This window comes from Saprolegnia diclina, assembly GCF_000281045.1.
Source record: "Saprolegnia diclina VS20 unplaced genomic scaffold supercont1.26, whole genome shotgun sequence".
NCBI lineage: Eukaryota > Oomycota > Saprolegniomycetes > Saprolegniales > Saprolegniaceae > Saprolegnia > Saprolegnia diclina.
The window spans coordinates 409,129-423,442 of NW_008246093.1; the positions used below are offsets into that span (position 1 = coordinate 409,129).

General features: G+C 57.7%; 6 protein-coding genes across 7 annotated transcripts; 1 reads left to right on the forward strand and 5 right to left on the reverse strand.

Moving 5' to 3' along the window:
• Positions 1-71: 71 nt before the first annotated feature.
• Positions 72-456, reverse strand: SDRG_08570 (hypothetical protein). The gene has a single exon (XM_008614462.1). The coding sequence runs from the start codon at positions 443-445 to the stop codon at positions 134-136; it is 312 nt and encodes a 103-aa protein (XP_008612684.1). The 5' UTR covers positions 446-456; the 3' UTR covers positions 72-133.
• Positions 457-791: 335 nt separating this feature from the next.
• On the reverse strand, positions 792-3,052 carry SDRG_08571 (hypothetical protein; the record flags this gene model as incomplete). The annotated part of the gene is made up of 2 exons (XM_008614463.1): positions 792-2,539; positions 2,590-3,052. 2 exons carry the CDS (start codon positions 3,050-3,052, stop codon positions 816-818), a joined length of 2,187 nt encoding a protein of 728 aa, XP_008612685.1. The 3' UTR covers positions 792-815.
• Positions 3,053-3,776: 724 nt separating this feature from the next.
• On the reverse strand, positions 3,777-9,062 carry SDRG_08572 (hypothetical protein). The gene is made up of 18 exons (XM_008614464.1): positions 8,889-9,062; positions 8,752-8,847; positions 8,586-8,690; positions 8,447-8,545; positions 8,299-8,397; positions 8,120-8,245; positions 7,863-8,072; positions 7,658-7,777; positions 7,467-7,610; positions 7,230-7,418; positions 7,074-7,175; positions 6,911-7,018; positions 6,724-6,861; positions 6,570-6,671; positions 6,421-6,519; positions 6,267-6,365; positions 5,923-6,219; positions 3,777-5,873 (listed from the first exon to the last, which is right to left on the reverse strand). The coding sequence occupies exons 1-18, from the start codon at positions 9,048-9,050 to the stop codon at positions 3,846-3,848; spliced, it is 4,323 nt and encodes a 1,440-aa protein (XP_008612686.1). The 5' UTR covers positions 9,051-9,062; the 3' UTR covers positions 3,777-3,845.
• Positions 9,063-10,423: 1,361 nt separating this feature from the next.
• SDRG_08573 (hypothetical protein) lies at positions 10,424-11,771 on the reverse strand. The gene is made up of 6 exons (XM_008614465.1): positions 11,703-11,771; positions 11,608-11,658; positions 11,369-11,562; positions 11,270-11,326; positions 11,129-11,216; positions 10,424-11,082 (listed from the first exon to the last, which is right to left on the reverse strand). Exons 1-6 carry the CDS (start codon positions 11,757-11,759, stop codon positions 10,456-10,458), a joined length of 1,074 nt encoding a protein of 357 aa, XP_008612687.1. The 5' UTR covers positions 11,760-11,771; the 3' UTR covers positions 10,424-10,455.
• Positions 11,772-12,594: 823 nt separating this feature from the next.
• SDRG_08574 lies at positions 12,595-13,376 on the forward strand. Of its 2 annotated transcripts, XM_008614467.1 has the most exons (3): positions 12,595-13,093; positions 13,141-13,190; positions 13,238-13,376. In XM_008614467.1, the coding sequence occupies exons 1-3, from the start codon at positions 12,637-12,639 to the stop codon at positions 13,280-13,282; spliced, it is 552 nt and encodes a 183-aa protein (XP_008612689.1). In that variant the 5' UTR covers positions 12,595-12,636; the 3' UTR covers positions 13,283-13,376. The 2 variants fall into 2 exon arrangements, with proteins under 2 accessions (XP_008612689.1, XP_008612688.1); XM_008614466.1 differs by having other exon boundaries at positions 13,141-13,376.
• Positions 13,377-13,717: 341 nt separating this feature from the next.
• SDRG_08575 (hypothetical protein) lies at positions 13,718-14,311 on the reverse strand (the record flags this gene model as incomplete). The annotated part of the gene is made up of 1 exon (XM_008614468.1): positions 13,718-14,311. The coding sequence occupies one exon, from the start codon at positions 14,309-14,311 to the stop codon at positions 13,739-13,741; it is 573 nt and encodes a 190-aa protein (XP_008612690.1). The 3' UTR covers positions 13,718-13,738.
• Between the last annotated feature and the right edge of the window lie 3 nt (positions 14,312-14,314).

Sequence of the window (14,314 nt, forward strand, 5' to 3'; positions counted from 1 at the left end):
CGCTCATAGAGCTCGGACATTTGCTCCCGGGCGTCCAGCAGCAACTCGACCATCTCGAGGTAATTTCGCAGAAAGGCCAAGATGATGGCGTCTTCCGAGGCGAGGTCCGGGCGGCAGCGTAGAATGCGCTTGGTCAGCGCAACAACAAACCGTTGTAAATGGCCATATGCAGCGGAAAGCGGTCGTCTCGGTGCCACTTGTTTAGAGCCAGCGCTGAAGAGGCCATTGGGTCTGTGAGATCGGACGACCATTCGGCGGTGGGCGCATACGCTTGGCCAAAGGACGCGTCGCACTCGTAGTTGTGCCGGATCGTGTCAAACTCGACGAGCTCGTTGCAGGCGCGGAAGGCCGGGCAAACATCTTCATACAAGCCAAACTGAAACGCAAACACAATCGATGCGAGCGCAGGCTGCGCAAGGACGGTGCTGGCGAAGGTCGCGGCCATGGCGCGCCAAGTCGGCCAATGGACTGTATCCGAACGTGGTGCAAAGTCGTTTATCCGGATTTCCAGCGGGAGCGTTAAACTGCGTTAAACCCAACAAAATGCGTAAAAGCACAGGTCAATGAATCTGGATTCGTGAGGCGATCGCGTTTGTTTCTAATAGCTCGAGGGCGAAATGGAATGTCGGTCGAAGTAGTCGTTGTTGCTTCCATCCGCGCGCTCCTCGTAGTTTCAAGGCCATCATAAACTGGAAAGTTATATAGTACCGGTAGAGACTTTGACCCATGGTAGTGAGTCCTCTGGCGCGAAATACAACCTTCAACGCACACTTGGCAACGTCTTGAAGCCAACGAAATCGTGTTGTTTCAACTGCTTAGCTTTTGCGACCAGTGCGCTTGCGCTTGGAGGCGAGCAAGACACGAAGCTGCGTCTGGAGCTCGGCGTCCTGGACCAACGCTGCTTTCTTCTCAAGTTGCTCAAGTGTCGTCGTCCCGTCGGCTGCCCAGAGATGACAAATGACGAGCGCCAGCGCCCAGTCCACAACACCACCAGCGTTCCGTAGCGTTGACGCACGCGCCGTCACGCTGGGGGCCAGCTGGAGGCTTCGGCTGGCCATTCTGCCTTGCTCTTGGAGCTCTTTTGTGATCAACTGGAGGATCGTCGCACGGCGGCGGTCGGGAAGCGCGAGCAGGTCGAGAAGAAAGCGAATGTTGTCGAGGTGGTTGGTCGCATCCATGCAGTACGGCAGCAAGAACTTGCTCTCCGTCACAAACTGTCGACGACCGGCCATTTCAACGAGGCACTTGCGCGGCTTACCAATCTTGGCAGCGAGGAGGAAGCGCATCGCCTCGGTGTTGTGGCTGCTGGACGCCACGACAAGGAGCTCATCGTGTCGGAGCTGTGGCTGCCGCTGCAGAATGTGCGCCACGTCCTCGAGGTGACCACCGCGTAGCACCTGCTTGAGCGCATCGAGCGATACATCCGCTGTGCAGTGGGCCGCGAGAAAGTGCACAACGCCCCACGCCTTGTTTTGGATCGCTGATTCCAAAACGTCGGGCCCACAGCGCGTGTTGGGGTGCGCATGGAGGTACGCCACAAGTGGTACATTGTTGAGCGCAGAGGCTCTCGCCATCCACGTAGCGCTCCACGAGCCGCCATTGTCGAGGAAAAACCGAAGGACGTCGACCATGTTGGACGTCTGGAAGGTTGCTTGATCCCACAGTACCTGCGACGAGGTCGGGCTCGGGTAGCCACGCGAGACGAAGTACTCGGCAACGCGCAGATGCCCGAAGTCCAGTGCGCAGTCAACAGCGCCGCTGCTGCCTTCGGTACAGTGCGCCACTAGGTACTTGACTACGCTGAAATGACCATACAAAGCGGCATTGTCGATGGCGGCGACGAGGCAACCCGCCGAGTTCAAAGTATGGAGGTACTCCACGATCGCGAGGTGTCCGTTGGCGGCAGCATTGCTCAGCGAATTGAACGACGCGGCTACGATGCACTGCTCAATGAGGAAGCGGACGACGTCAAGGTGGCCTTTCGTAATGGCGCCGTCAAGCGCCTTGTACGTGCAGCCTTCGGTTCGGTTGAAGTGGAGAAACTGAACGACCTCCAAATGACCGTTGGCCGCCGCCTCATCCATGGCCTTGACGGTGCAGCCCTCGCGTCGGTTCGAGTGAAGAAAGCGAACGACGTCCAGGTGGCCGTTGGCCGCAGCGCCGTCCAGGGCAAAGACAGTGCAGCCTTCTGTCCGGTTCACGTGCAGAAAGACGACGACGTCGAGGTGGCCATACGTAGCTGCATCGTCCATGGCCGACGTCGAGCACGCGACACCGCGCTCGTGGAGCGATTGCACGAGTGGCAGAAACCCCTGCGCCGCGAGGTCAATCATGATGCACGGATAGCCAAACCATGGAAAGAGGTCGAGCACCACCGTCGCGTTCGCCAGCGTCGCGCAACGCATGGCGCGGCGACGGTCGTACTCGTCAAAGTCCTCGGGGCGCAAGCCAAAACGCTGCAGCAACACGAGGACCGTTGCATCCTGCCGTCCCAGCGTTCGGCGCAAATAGCAGCTAAACAACTCGTACCACACGGAGCCTACGTCATCCCATCCTTTCATTCTTCGATAGCGCACATCGCAAATGTACCCAGAGTACGCCGACGAATGCCGCGTTGGTAGACCTCTGGGACGTGCGCACGCTGCTCCAGGAAGTATGCGCAAATCTCGAGACGGTCCATGACAAAAGCCAAGACAATGGCGTCCTCCGACCCGAGGTCCGGACGGCAACGTAGAAGGCGCTTGGTCAGCGGCACAAAGCCTAGGGCAATGGCCAGATGCAGCGGGAGGCGAGCGTCGCGCTGGCGCCTGCGGAGCGCATACGTGTCAAAGCCAAAGATGTGGCAGTCTCGAGGCCACGATACGTTTGGCGCAAAGGCCGAGCCAAACGACACGTCGCACTCGTACGAGCCTCGTGCGGCGTCAAACTCGACGAGCTCGTTGCAAGCAGACATGGCTCGGCGCACGTCCTCGTAGACGCCGCCCTGAAACGCAAGCACCATCGATGCAATCTCGGGCTGGCCGAGCACGGCACTGCGAAACGTTGCTTCCATATGTGTCTTCCAACGGGTTGGCCAACTGAATAATCGTTGCTCCCCAAGTGGTTCATTGAGGTCACTTGACATCATGAGCGAGAATCTGCCAAGTCCGTTTGTCATAAACTGTCCGTGATGCACCCTGCCCTGTCCCATTTTTTCTACAATCGGTCGCCGTCTTCATCGTTGTCGCTTGGCTTCACTGTCTTGTGCGATGAGACGGCAGTCGTCTGAACACTCTGGCCAAGCGTCGCTCTGGGCACCAAACCATTGTTGCCGCACATGTGTTGAGTACTGACGAAATGCACTCACTCGATATTCATAATGGTCTAACATAACTAGGTGCTACGGTCAATCGCGCTTTCGATTGGCCGCCATAAGGGCCCCACGCACTTTCTTAGCGCGAGGTTTGGGCGTGGCGTCACTCGCAGTGGATCGTGCGCATTTTCGGCTGATCTTATGAATAGATAGTTCGTCTCGCATTGTGGAGCTGGAGCTCGGCGTCGTATCTTCTTCTCGAGTTGGTCGACGGTGGCCGGTTGCCCAAACGTGGCCAATGACGAGAAGAACCGTCCTGTCGACAACCTTGCCAGCCTGCAGCAGCGTCGTAGCGCAAGCTCCCAGACTCGGAATAGATGGATGCTTTGGTGGACCTCTCGTCCTTGTTGATGAGCTCAGACGTGACGACTGCAGCGTTGTCGTGCGGCGGCGTCATTGGCTAGATGCAATACGAGCAAATACTCGACAAGTCCAAGCATGCAAACATGAGTCTCTTAAGATCCGGGTCCTACGGTAATCGCATGCACGACATTTACTCTTCTTCATCGTCCTCTTCTTCGTTCTCTTCGTCGTTCTCTCCGTCCTCGTTGGCAGCCTCGTTGGCGTTCTTGAGCTGCAGCAAGAGCGAGACAGCAAAGTGGAGCTTGGCTGCCATGGCCGTCATTGTCTCCGACTGCGCGTCGACCTTGGCTTTGAGCGCCTCAATCTCGTCGTGGAGCTGCGTCTTCTCGGTGTCTTCATTCTCCTCGGTCGTCGGCGCAATGGCTTCGGCCACTTTGTCCAGAACGGCGTCCGAGACCTTTTGCAGCTGTGCGTCCATCGTCGAGCGCTGCGCCATCTGGAAGAGCAGCATGCACTCGGCACGCGCACTCATGTCCTTGGCGTCAAACTTGGGCGCCCAGAGCCGCAGCAGCTTGTCCTTGAGCTGTCCGAGCTTCTTCTTGAGGTGCGACTGCAGCGCCGAGAGCACCTTGTCGCGGTACGCGCCGCGGGTCTTGCGCGCGTCGTCCACAATGGCCGTGAGCTGGCTCCGGGCCGTCTCCAAGTGCTTCAAGTCGTCGGCAAACACCGTCTGCACCGGGTGCGACGTAAAGTGTGCCACGTGCAAGAGCGCATCACGAAGGTAGCGAAGCTCCGTCTCGATCGTCCCATCCAGCTCGTCGACCAGCGTCGCCCACGCCGCGCGGTTGGCCGCCTCAGTCTGGAGCTCGGTGGCTTGGTCTTCACCGAGGTCGAGGAGACCCTTGGGTACACGCTCGGTAAAGATCGGGTTGAGCCACTCGGCTTGCTTGATCATGGACGTCGATGCCTTGGTCGTAAAGTAGGTGAGGGCGTGCGTGTCGTCGGCCGTGAGGTTCATCGACGTCTCGAGACGCAAGATGCACTGCGCATAACTGATGAGCGCTTGCGTCTTGGCCTTCTCGAGACCGCCGTCGACCGTCTTGTTCATCATGGCGAGCAAAACGTTGAGGAGGATGATGACCATGATGGCCACGTGCAGCATCATCAAAAGCGCGGTGGCCACATACATGCTCGACGCATGATCCTCTTTCGAGTCGCCAAACGCGTCGAGCGAGTCGAGCGCGAGCTCGCCAAACGAGACGTAGTACGTCGTCATGAACGCCTGCCCGAGACTGCCAAACTTGTGGAGACTGTCGTCCATGCCGCGGAAGAGCTGGTAAAACGTGAGCGTAAAACCCACTTGGAAGACGCCAAAGAGGATGAAGAAGTTCCAAATGTCCCCAAAGAGGTCCGACATCATCGGCATCAAGAAGCTGGCCGACGGCACGACCTCCAAGAACTGAAGCGAGAGGACCCAAAGCGCGAGCGTGAGGAAGCCCGAGAGACCAAACTCCACTTCATCGACCGCGCTGATCCAGCCGAGCTTGATAGGCACAAAGAGAAAGAGGATGACGACGTAAACGAGCAGCTGCGCCTTGTTGGTGTGCGACGCAAAGTACGCGCGAAAGTCGTCGCGCATCTCGCCGCGCTCCGTGACGACAAAGTAGAGCGCCGTGAGCCAGAGCACGACCGTGTTGACGACCGGAAACCACTTGGAAATGTGCATGAGGTGGGCGAAAATGGCCAAAAGAACCACAACGATGAGCGTGATGGCGACCGAGGCGCCGTAGAGGAGAGACGTCGCCGCTTCCTTCTTGGAGCGGAGGTCCGGGATCACGACGTCCGGGTCAAGGACGCGGCTCTTGTCGTACTGGTAGCGCGCCCAGCCCCAAAAAACACTCGGTTCGAGCTGGCCAATCACGAGGAACGCCGAGAGGACAAAGAGCCACGCCGAAATGCCAACAACGCACGCCGCCGTCGACGGCGAGTCGCCAATGAACGACGACGTCGTCATCGTGAAGAGAAGGAGTACGTTCATGAGCAGCTGCTGGAGGTACATGCGCTTCCCAAAGAGCTCCCACTTGATCGCGAGGAGCCGGCGAAAGACAATATGCTCCAACAAAGCCTTCTTGGTCGCAAACGTCTCTTCTTTTGCGTCGACGTTGAGAACCGCGTAGAGCGCACTCGCCTTGGCCGTCGTGCCGTACACTGCGTCCATCTATCGACACCATCGTCAGGATTGTATCAAGTTGATACTCGTGACCTACGTGCTGAAAGGCCGCTTCGTGCCGATGCAGCGTGACGCAGTCGTTGAGGAACTTGAGCCCGAGCTTGGCGCTGACAGTAATCGCTCTCGCAAAGCCGCCTTGGTGGAAGACGTCGTCGATGGACATGGTCACCATGCTCAACGCTTGCTTTTCTTGGTACTCGGGCGAGTTTTCGCGGATCTGGAGCTCCTTCTTGAGGAGCGAGAGGAGTTGCCCTTCCGGCAGCTTTTCGTCATCGGCGGCACCGCCAGCGCGCGACAGCGCTTGCTCGAGCTGTGATAGCACCGAGTCGCCGTTCTACACAATCGAGGGTTAGGGTTTAGAGCACGAGTCCGACCCATTACCTTGTCGGTGAGATACACTTCGGCCGATGCTTCGAGAAGAAGACCGACGACCTTCATGTGGCAGCCCTTGGCCGCGAGCATGAGCGCAGTCTTGCCTTCCTACACAGCCGACGCGTCAGACGGACGCGTGGTGGTCGAGGTTAGGTGGTACTACCTTGTTTTGGAGATCGACGTTGACCGATTTCGACACGAGAAACTTGACGTAGTCGTTGCGGCCGAGACTGGCGGCCACCATGAGCGCGGTCTCTCCGTCCTAAAAAAGTCCCACTCAGATCTCTTAGAGACTGAGAGAGCGGCAGCTACCTCGTCTTGCTTGTCGAGGTCAATGTCGGTCGCACAAATGTCGTTGAGCGTTTCCTCGGAGAACGACCCGCGCATCGCCGCGTGCATGGCCGTCTGCTTGCGCTAGATCACACATTGTGTGAGCTCTGCCGTACGACAACTACAAGTGGCCTACCGCGTCCAGCTGCCGCGCTGCGGCCACATTCGGGAGGTTCAGAAGGAAGAAGCCAATGTCAAAGAGGGCTAGCTCCCAGCGGTCATAGACGAGAAGCTCGCTAGGTGTCGCGTTCGTCCGCAGCTCGGCCAGTGACGCCTACGCCGTCATGATGCAACCTTGGACGCAACCAATAGGTGTGTCGTACAGCGTTGGTGTCGTCGTCAACGACCGGGTCGGCCCCGGCTGCGAGCAAAAGGCGCACGATCTTGACATGGTCGTTGTCGACGGCATAGTCCAAAGCGCTTTGGTCGGTCTAGCATTGTAGAATATCGTCAATATCCTTGGTGCCACAAATGCATGTGTCCTACCTCCTCGGAGCGCTGGTTGAGGTCGAGGTGGGGCTGCGTCAAGAGCAGCTTCAGGAACGCAACGTTCCCGCATTCGCAAACGTGGTGCAACACCGACATGCCCTACATCTCCCATCTGGTCAGGACGCGCGGCTTGCAATGTTTCAGCAAAAGTACCCCTTCGATCTTGTTGATCACGTCGGCCGGCAAAGGTTCTTGGAGCACCTGGCGCAGCTCGGTCCAGTTCCGCGCCGCCGCAAGCCCCGAGAGGCCGTTGTTGGAGGTACTCGTCATCTTGCACTGGCCAGCACACTCATGCGGCGCCGTCCCCGTCAAGTACTCGGCCCACTGCAGGTACGAGTCGGGCTACATTTTAGGAGTCAACAACGCCTCGGGAGGATGCCAGAACGATACCAAATGGGCAAAGTCGAGCCCCACTTTGCCCTTGCAGCTCAAAGCGTGGATCGCGCGCATCAAGCGCGACGGCACCGTGCCCGTGGGGTTCTCTGCACAAAAGAGACTGTGGCGCGCGAGCATGTCCAGCGCCGTCCGCCCTTCCTACATGGTATATCCTCTAAGACCTTGGAACACGGGAGGACGCGTACGTTGTCCTTGGCGCTCACGGCATCGGCTGGAAGGTACGGCAACAGGCGGTACAGCACTTGATCGGCGTCGCGGAGGTCGTCCAACCGGAGAGCCGCGTGCATGAGCGGTGTACGCCCCATCTACGCATCCGAGGCTTAGATCTTGGTGCGTCATAAACACGGGAAATAAGCTATTCTTATTCCCTTGGTCCCAAAGTTGGCGTACCGTATCGGGGGTCGTCAGCGCCGTTGCTATCTCCTCGTCAACGTCGTCGCCGTGCTTGGCGCGCATCTCGATAAGCCACGCCTCGAAGCGGTCGACCTTGTTGGTACGCACAAGCGCGTGGACGGGAAATGCTTGGCGAAACTCAGCTTCGGCTTCCAAAAGAGCAAGAAGACGGGCGTTCTCCGTCAAGTCGGCGGGGCGCTCGCCGGCCTATTGATCGCGATTCGCGGGGTTTGATTGGGAGATGGGAAACATACCTCGTTGACAGCGTCGATGCTGTGGCCTTCGGCGAGGACGCCGTCGAGCGTCTGCACAACGTCGTCTTCATCTTCGTCCTCCTCGGACGCGTTGCGGATCACATAGTGCAACGCCGTGTCACCATCCTACGCAAGACGGCGCTTCGATAAGACGACGTGCAATGGAGAAGAGAGAGTACCGCAGCGCGCACAAAAACATCGGCGCCGGCCGCCACGAGGACGGCCGCACACTCGTCGTCGGCGTTGGACAGGGCGACCAGATACGGCGTCTCGCCGTCCTAGCACGTTCGAGGGTTAGGGTACGACGATACATCATGTCTTTTGTACATTGTTGATGACGTCGACGGACGGGTAACGCGGAAGGAGCCAGCGAAGCGCGTTCATGGCGCTGTGGTCCGCTGCGTGGTGCAATAGCGTGTTGCCGTTCTACTGAGAATGAGAATGGCACGCATGACAAGTGCACTACCGTTGGTGACACGACGTTGAGCGGGTCGGGAATGATGTCCCAGAGGTATGTTACGATGTGGAGCTGGTTGTAGGCGACCGCACGCTGCATCGTCATCCAAGCAAACTACATGCGCGATGGCGTCATGAGCCCACTTTGTTATGACAGAAACACAGCGGGAACGGACGTTGGGAATGGTCTCGTACGGCGTCGATTCGATCAAAGCTTGGACGACCGGCAACGAGCCCGAGAGCGCGGCCATCGACAGCACCGAGTCGCCGTCCTAGGAGACGTCAGCATTTTTCAAGGAGATGAAAGAGAGACCTCGTCGAGGCTCGTGAGGTCGTCGTCGGTGACAGCGCCGGGCGTCCGGAGGCGCCAAAGCACTTCATTTTCTTTGCTCTTGGTCATGAGCTCGACGAGCGTCAGGCTCTCGAGACTCGTGTCGTCGTCGCTGGCAGAACCCGTCGTGTCACTGCGGTGCATTGCTGCTGCTGTTCCGTTCAAGAATGACCGAGTAGTCCGTTTTCCCAAGCGGCGCGTCGACTGTGCGGGTTGTAGTTGCAGTGTGGGACATGGCACGGTCTGATGGCCAATGGTCAATGATGGTCCAGGAGCTTCGTCCTAAGATGCTTTTGGTTTGTCCGAGACCCGGACAGAATTTGTTGCTATCTCATGCACCCGGTTTGGCCAGCGTATCGATGGCGCGCTTTGCGTCGACAAGAGAGGCGTCGAGCGCGGGCTGCGAGAGCTACGAGAACGTCCTGCGTATGCGGCAACAAGGAGTACGTGGCCTTCCTCGTAACGACTAGTTTGAAAACAATAACGTCTGTAGCCCTCGTAACACAGCTCTTGGTCACCGACGGCGCATGGCACGTCGTCCCATGGCCACGGCACCCAGATTCGTCGAGCGTTGCACACAATTTGTCTGTTGAAAACTCAGAAACACGTAGTACTCAGATGGTTGTGAAGTAGCCATCGCACCCATGACTGTGTCTGGTTGTGGAAATATCATATTTGGAGCGTCGAATCATCAACCTTTCTGTGCGAGGCTTTTCTAGACAATGGTGCCCATGAATAGCCTGTGGCAGCAAAGGCCGATGGCGCGAGGCAACACAAGTTAAGATAGCGGTTAAGATAAGATCTAAAGCGGTGTCGACCAGGCGGCTCAGGCTCGCAACGAAGGAAAACCATGCGGTGTGTGACTCACACCTGTCGAGTTGTCGGCCATGAGAATGATTAATTTTTAGAGAATAAAAATTGGTTTTCGGGAGTGCTGGCGGACGAAGCCAAGCATTTCTGCTTCGGCTGCTAAAGGCAAAAGTCAACCCGCCGCGCCACACCCGATTGCCGGTTTAGCCCCAAGCCTCGCGTTCCACGCCTCTGCTTGCACAGCAAGGTAGCAAACGTAGGAAAAGTGCAAGATCGGGAAGAATAGCACTACACCTGCCGTGTCGTTGTCCAGCACCTCCTTCATCCCTGCTTCATCCCAGCCTCTCCATCGAGGCTTAGTATCGCCCATAGTTGGCACAGTAACACAAAATCCTTTGGAAAGCAGAGCAGACAACTTTATGGCACCGAGACAGTCCTGCAACACACAATACCGTATACAAGATAGATAGCATTGCTCTTTAAATCGTTAAAAAGCAAATTTCCACATTGGCACGCCGTAAGCCGTTCGGCAATGGCGTTGGGCGCCTCCAGGCCTACATAATTCGACCCTCGTTCGCCCTAGATTCGCGAAACAAATGAAACTATACCTTGACCGATAGCGCAGTGGTACCCGTTCGAGCTATCCAAACGGTTAGCTTCGACTCGTGGTCCTCTGTCGGTTATCTACTCGCAGCCAGCAAGTGCGATGGACAGGGGCAATATCTTGATTCCTTCTGCGTTAGCCAAAGTGGGTCATTTGGTTCAAATCAAAATCGTCATCGTCGTCGTCGTCATCATCAACGTGCACCGTGTCGGGCGACGAGACAGTAAGGAGTTGAATGCCGGCGCCGCCTTCGAGAAACACCAACGGCGCATCATCAAACTCGCTAGGCGAGGACGCGCTGTTGTCGCAGCCACACGAGCACTCGAGATCGAGCGCCGACCGGAGGTACTCCCACATGTCGTCTTGGCTCCACACGGCTACGTCCTTCGGCTTGATCGCGTCACCGCGGAGTGCCATGAGGTCGAGCGACATCTCCAGCAGCGCCTCGACGTCGACGTCGTCGTTACCGTCGTCCGACGACGGTGCCGTGCTGCCATCGTCCGACGCTACGGCCCACGACGCAGCATTTGCGATCGCTGCAATGTCGCCCGACATGACCAGCTGCGAGAGGTTAACGAGCGACGGGCCGTTGAGGAGCGGCGGCACGTCCATCGGCAGTGCCGCCATGGTCTGTGAGAGCGATACGACGTCGATATCAAGCCGCGCTTTCTTCTTCTCCGAAGGCCGGCCAATTTGGCCAGCGTTGTTAAAGTCGGGGTGGAGCTCCTTGAAGCGGCGCTTGACTTGCTCTTGCGTCCGGCCCTACACCACTGGTACGTCTATTCCACGACCACAATGGCGATCGTACGGGCAAGAGCTTGGCGATCTTGGACCACTGGTTGCCGCAGCTCGTGAAAGCAGCCTCGAGCGCATCGTCCTCCGAGCCCGTAAACTCGCTGCGAGCGACTCACAAGTCAACGTCGGACGCGAAAAGGTAGATAGGACGTACCCGCGCTTGATGGACGGGTCGAGGTGGTTGATCCAGCGCTCGCGACATTGCTTGGGCCTACCTGCGTATTGAGGTGGCGTACATTGCAAGCGGACGTACGTGCGCCCCGCAATACGCGGTGCCACGTCCTTCCAGCGAATCGTGTTCTTGTTAGGAAGGTCGAGGACAATATCGCGCAGGGCCTTGTCTTCTTGGTACGACCAATGACCTTTGACGAGGCCGGGCTTGAGCACTTTTTGCCAGCGCTGAAGGCACTGCGCGTCGTCGCGGCCGGGCACGAGGTCAGCGACCGCCTGGCTGCGTGTTTGATCCTCATGTAGGGAGATGGAACGACGTACCCGCCAGTTGCGGTCCTTGTAGACCTCCATGGCCTTGGTCAGCGCTTCGTCCTACGAGGTACGATGGCCTCGAGCGTCAGCGCAGTAGCGGCTACCTGCGCGGGCGTCCACGGGCCGGTCGTCGGGAACGTGCTTGCGTCGTCGTCGGCCATTGTAACTCTGGCACAAGTCCGGATAGCTGCCAGACGATGGTCATCCCTGCCACGTAGTATTCTATTGCACACTCAAATCCAATATTCGGTGGATTTAATTTTCGGCATCCGGATAAGGTTGAAAAAGATACGCCCATCAACCTCGAAAGCTTGGTCGAGCGACGGTCGCTGCACAGCTCTGGCGCTGGCCACCGCCAGTCGTACCCGGTACCCGGTGGAATGGACGGGTCGGAGCGGCGGTGACTGGAGCACGCCCTAGCACAAGGCCTCTTGCTTCGTGCAAATGGTCTGGCGAGAAACAAGGTTGGATGCAGTCGGCGTGCCGCTAACGTGAGAACGACGCCAGCTCCCAGCGTGGACGTGACAGGTGGCGATCCAAGACACGGCGATTTTGTAGACACAATGGCGTCTCTAGGTCCAGAGGGGTGGTTGAAAAGTCGACCGACCAACCCTAGTAGTTCGTATTCTACCTTACCGAGGGCGAAATTCTCACTCTTGGTCGTTTTGGACCGCACCAACAACAACATAACACAAGTGCTCGAGCATGGTTGCCCTTGACAACGTGACAGTGCGCACTGTGGAGCCTCGCGAGTACCTGGTCTTCGCGACCAACCTTCCACGTTGCCAAATGTGGCGTCGTCAGTACCTGGTAGTGTCACTGGACGTCTGTCGATCCATGGTAAGTTGTCGTCGTACGTGTCGTCATTGTGCACTGCATCGTAGGCGAAGTCTCATTTCCAGTGCTATCGTCGCAAGCTCCAACTGCTCGTTATTGCTTTTTATTATAGATAAGCGCGTAGCATCATCCTCCTTCGTCGTGCACCCTCGACCGTACGTTGCTACGTTTTTTGCGTCCATTTCTTCAATCACAAACAGCATGGCGAGCGTCTACCGGTGGCTCCTCGCGCTGGCCTTTGTCGCGGTCGCGCTAGCGCCGGCTACGTCCGCCGACGTCGCCAAGGCGCCTTCGTTCGCTGACGACCACGTCGTCGTCGAGTACTGTGTCTCTTGCGGGTACGCCAACAACTTTAAAGAGGTCCAGACGTACCTCGAGACGCACTACCCACACCTGATTGGCCGCGTCACGGGTGGGAACGCGTCGCCGCCCGCGTGGAAGTACTACTTGGGCACGATCGTCGGCTACGCCCAAGCCGTCGGCTTCATCTTCCTCCTCGCGGGCGAGCACATTCTCAGCGCGCTCAACCTTCCCGCCGACATGCCGCTGTTTGTTCAAACGCGCGACAACAAGTTTGCGGTCTTTGCGGGGCTCATGCTCCTCAGCAGCATCTCGCAGTCGATGAGCGCCACCGGCGCGTTTGAAGTCTACTTGAACGGTATGCAATGACTATGATCAACTACAGGAAGAGATGATACGTGGTAGGAACCCTCGTGTTCTCCAAGATTCGCATGGGCCGCTGGCCAAATATGCAGGTACGACACCTTTCATACGGGAATGCCACGTGTGAATTATGGGGTAGGAACTGGTGCAAGCGCTCGAAGCTCATGGCTTGCAGCGCCACTGAACCTGCCCTCTCTGGGTATCATCCATCCAGCGTACTGGATGAGCACGAATAAGGACATTCAACTGTCATAATGAGATGAAACCTGGCGACCATATTCGTTCACGTCGGAGCTGTGAAAAAGACGAGCGTGAACACACAGCGTCGTTCCTCGGCTGCAACCTCTCTCTGTGGCCCACCGCTCGTTTTGCCGAATGGGGCATCCGACACTGCGCTGCCGTCACGAAGTGCCGTTTCCATGAAGTGAAAGAGGATTTTCGCGCAAGACCGAGTGTTCCAGACGCCCACGCAAACACACGTCACAAGATGGAGGCGCAGAGCAAGCTTGCTCGAGCCACCGACAAAATTATAGTATCAGCAAGGTAACCCGCCTCGCCCACCACTGGGATGGCGAACACCAGCACCGGTGTTGCCCCAAGGAAGTTAGCTCAGACTTGTTTGGGGAAATTCTCATAACATTCAAAAGGTGATTCCAGTGACGTCCAAACTGAGGTCCGCGTCGGCTGCCTCAGGTGGCAGTGTAATGAGGTCGTAGCGCGCATCGAGCAGCGCCGTGAGCATCGTCTGGAACGGCGTCGGCGCGTCTTCACCAGCGAGGACGGCCTTGAGGACGTTGGGCGAGAAGCCCGAGATGAGCGACACGCTGGCTTGGGTCGCGAGCGCTGCAAAGTCCATCGCGTTGCCGTTCACGTTCCAAAAGACGAGGTGCGGGACGTCGTAGTTGGCGGCCGCAAACTCTTTCGCGAGCACCGCATAGTTGGTCTCAAAGTTGCGATCCGCTTGGTCAAACGGCATGTCCGAGACGACAATAAGCTTCTTGGGCATGCGCTCGCGCGGGATCTGCTTGGAGACACCGAGGTGAATGACGGCGCGGAAGGCCGCAGCAAAGTCCGTGCTGCCGCCCCACGGCGCACCCCTGAGGCTCTTGACCTTGGCATGCAAGCTGTCGCCGTCAATGTGATGGAAGCGCGGTGACGACTCGAACGTGAGCACGAGATTGTGAAACTCGTCCGAGACGATCGACGACACCATGAT

Excerpts from the sequence above, each read along its gene's own strand:
- SDRG_08570 (XM_008614462.1), bottom strand. The coding sequence starts at position 445 with ATGGCCGCGACCTTCGCCAGCACCGTCCTTGCGCAGCCTGCGCTCGCA.
- SDRG_08574 (XM_008614466.1), top strand. The coding sequence starts at position 12,637 with ATGGCGAGCGTCTACCGGTGGCTCCTCGCGCTGGCCTTTGTCGCGGTC. Across the intron at positions 13,094-13,140 it reads GTTTGAAGTCTACTTGAACG|GAACCCTCGTGTTCTCCAAG; the intron begins GTATGCAATGAC and ends GATACGTGGTAG.
- SDRG_08572 (XM_008614464.1), bottom strand. The coding sequence starts at position 9,050 with ATGCACCGCAGTGACACGACGGGTTCTGCCAGCGACGACGACACGAGT. Across the intron at positions 8,691-8,751 it reads CGTACGAGACCATTCCCAAC|TTTGCTTGGATGACGATGCA; the intron begins GTCCGTTCCCGC and ends TCGCGCATGTAG. Across the intron at positions 7,176-7,229 it reads TGATCAACAAGATCGAAGGG|GGCATGTCGGTGTTGCACCA; the intron begins GTACTTTTGCTG and ends TGGGAGATGTAG.
- SDRG_08573 (XM_008614465.1), bottom strand. The coding sequence starts at position 11,759 with ATGGCCGACGACGACGCAAGCACGTTCCCGACGACCGGCCCGTGGACG. Across the intron at positions 11,659-11,702 it reads GCCCGTGGACGCCCGCGCAG|GACGAAGCGCTGACCAAGGC; the intron begins GTAGCCGCTACT and ends CGTACCTCGTAG. Across the intron at positions 11,083-11,128 it reads AGATCGCCAAGCTCTTGCCC|GGCCGGACGCAAGAGCAAGT; the intron begins GTACGATCGCCA and ends CCAGTGGTGTAG.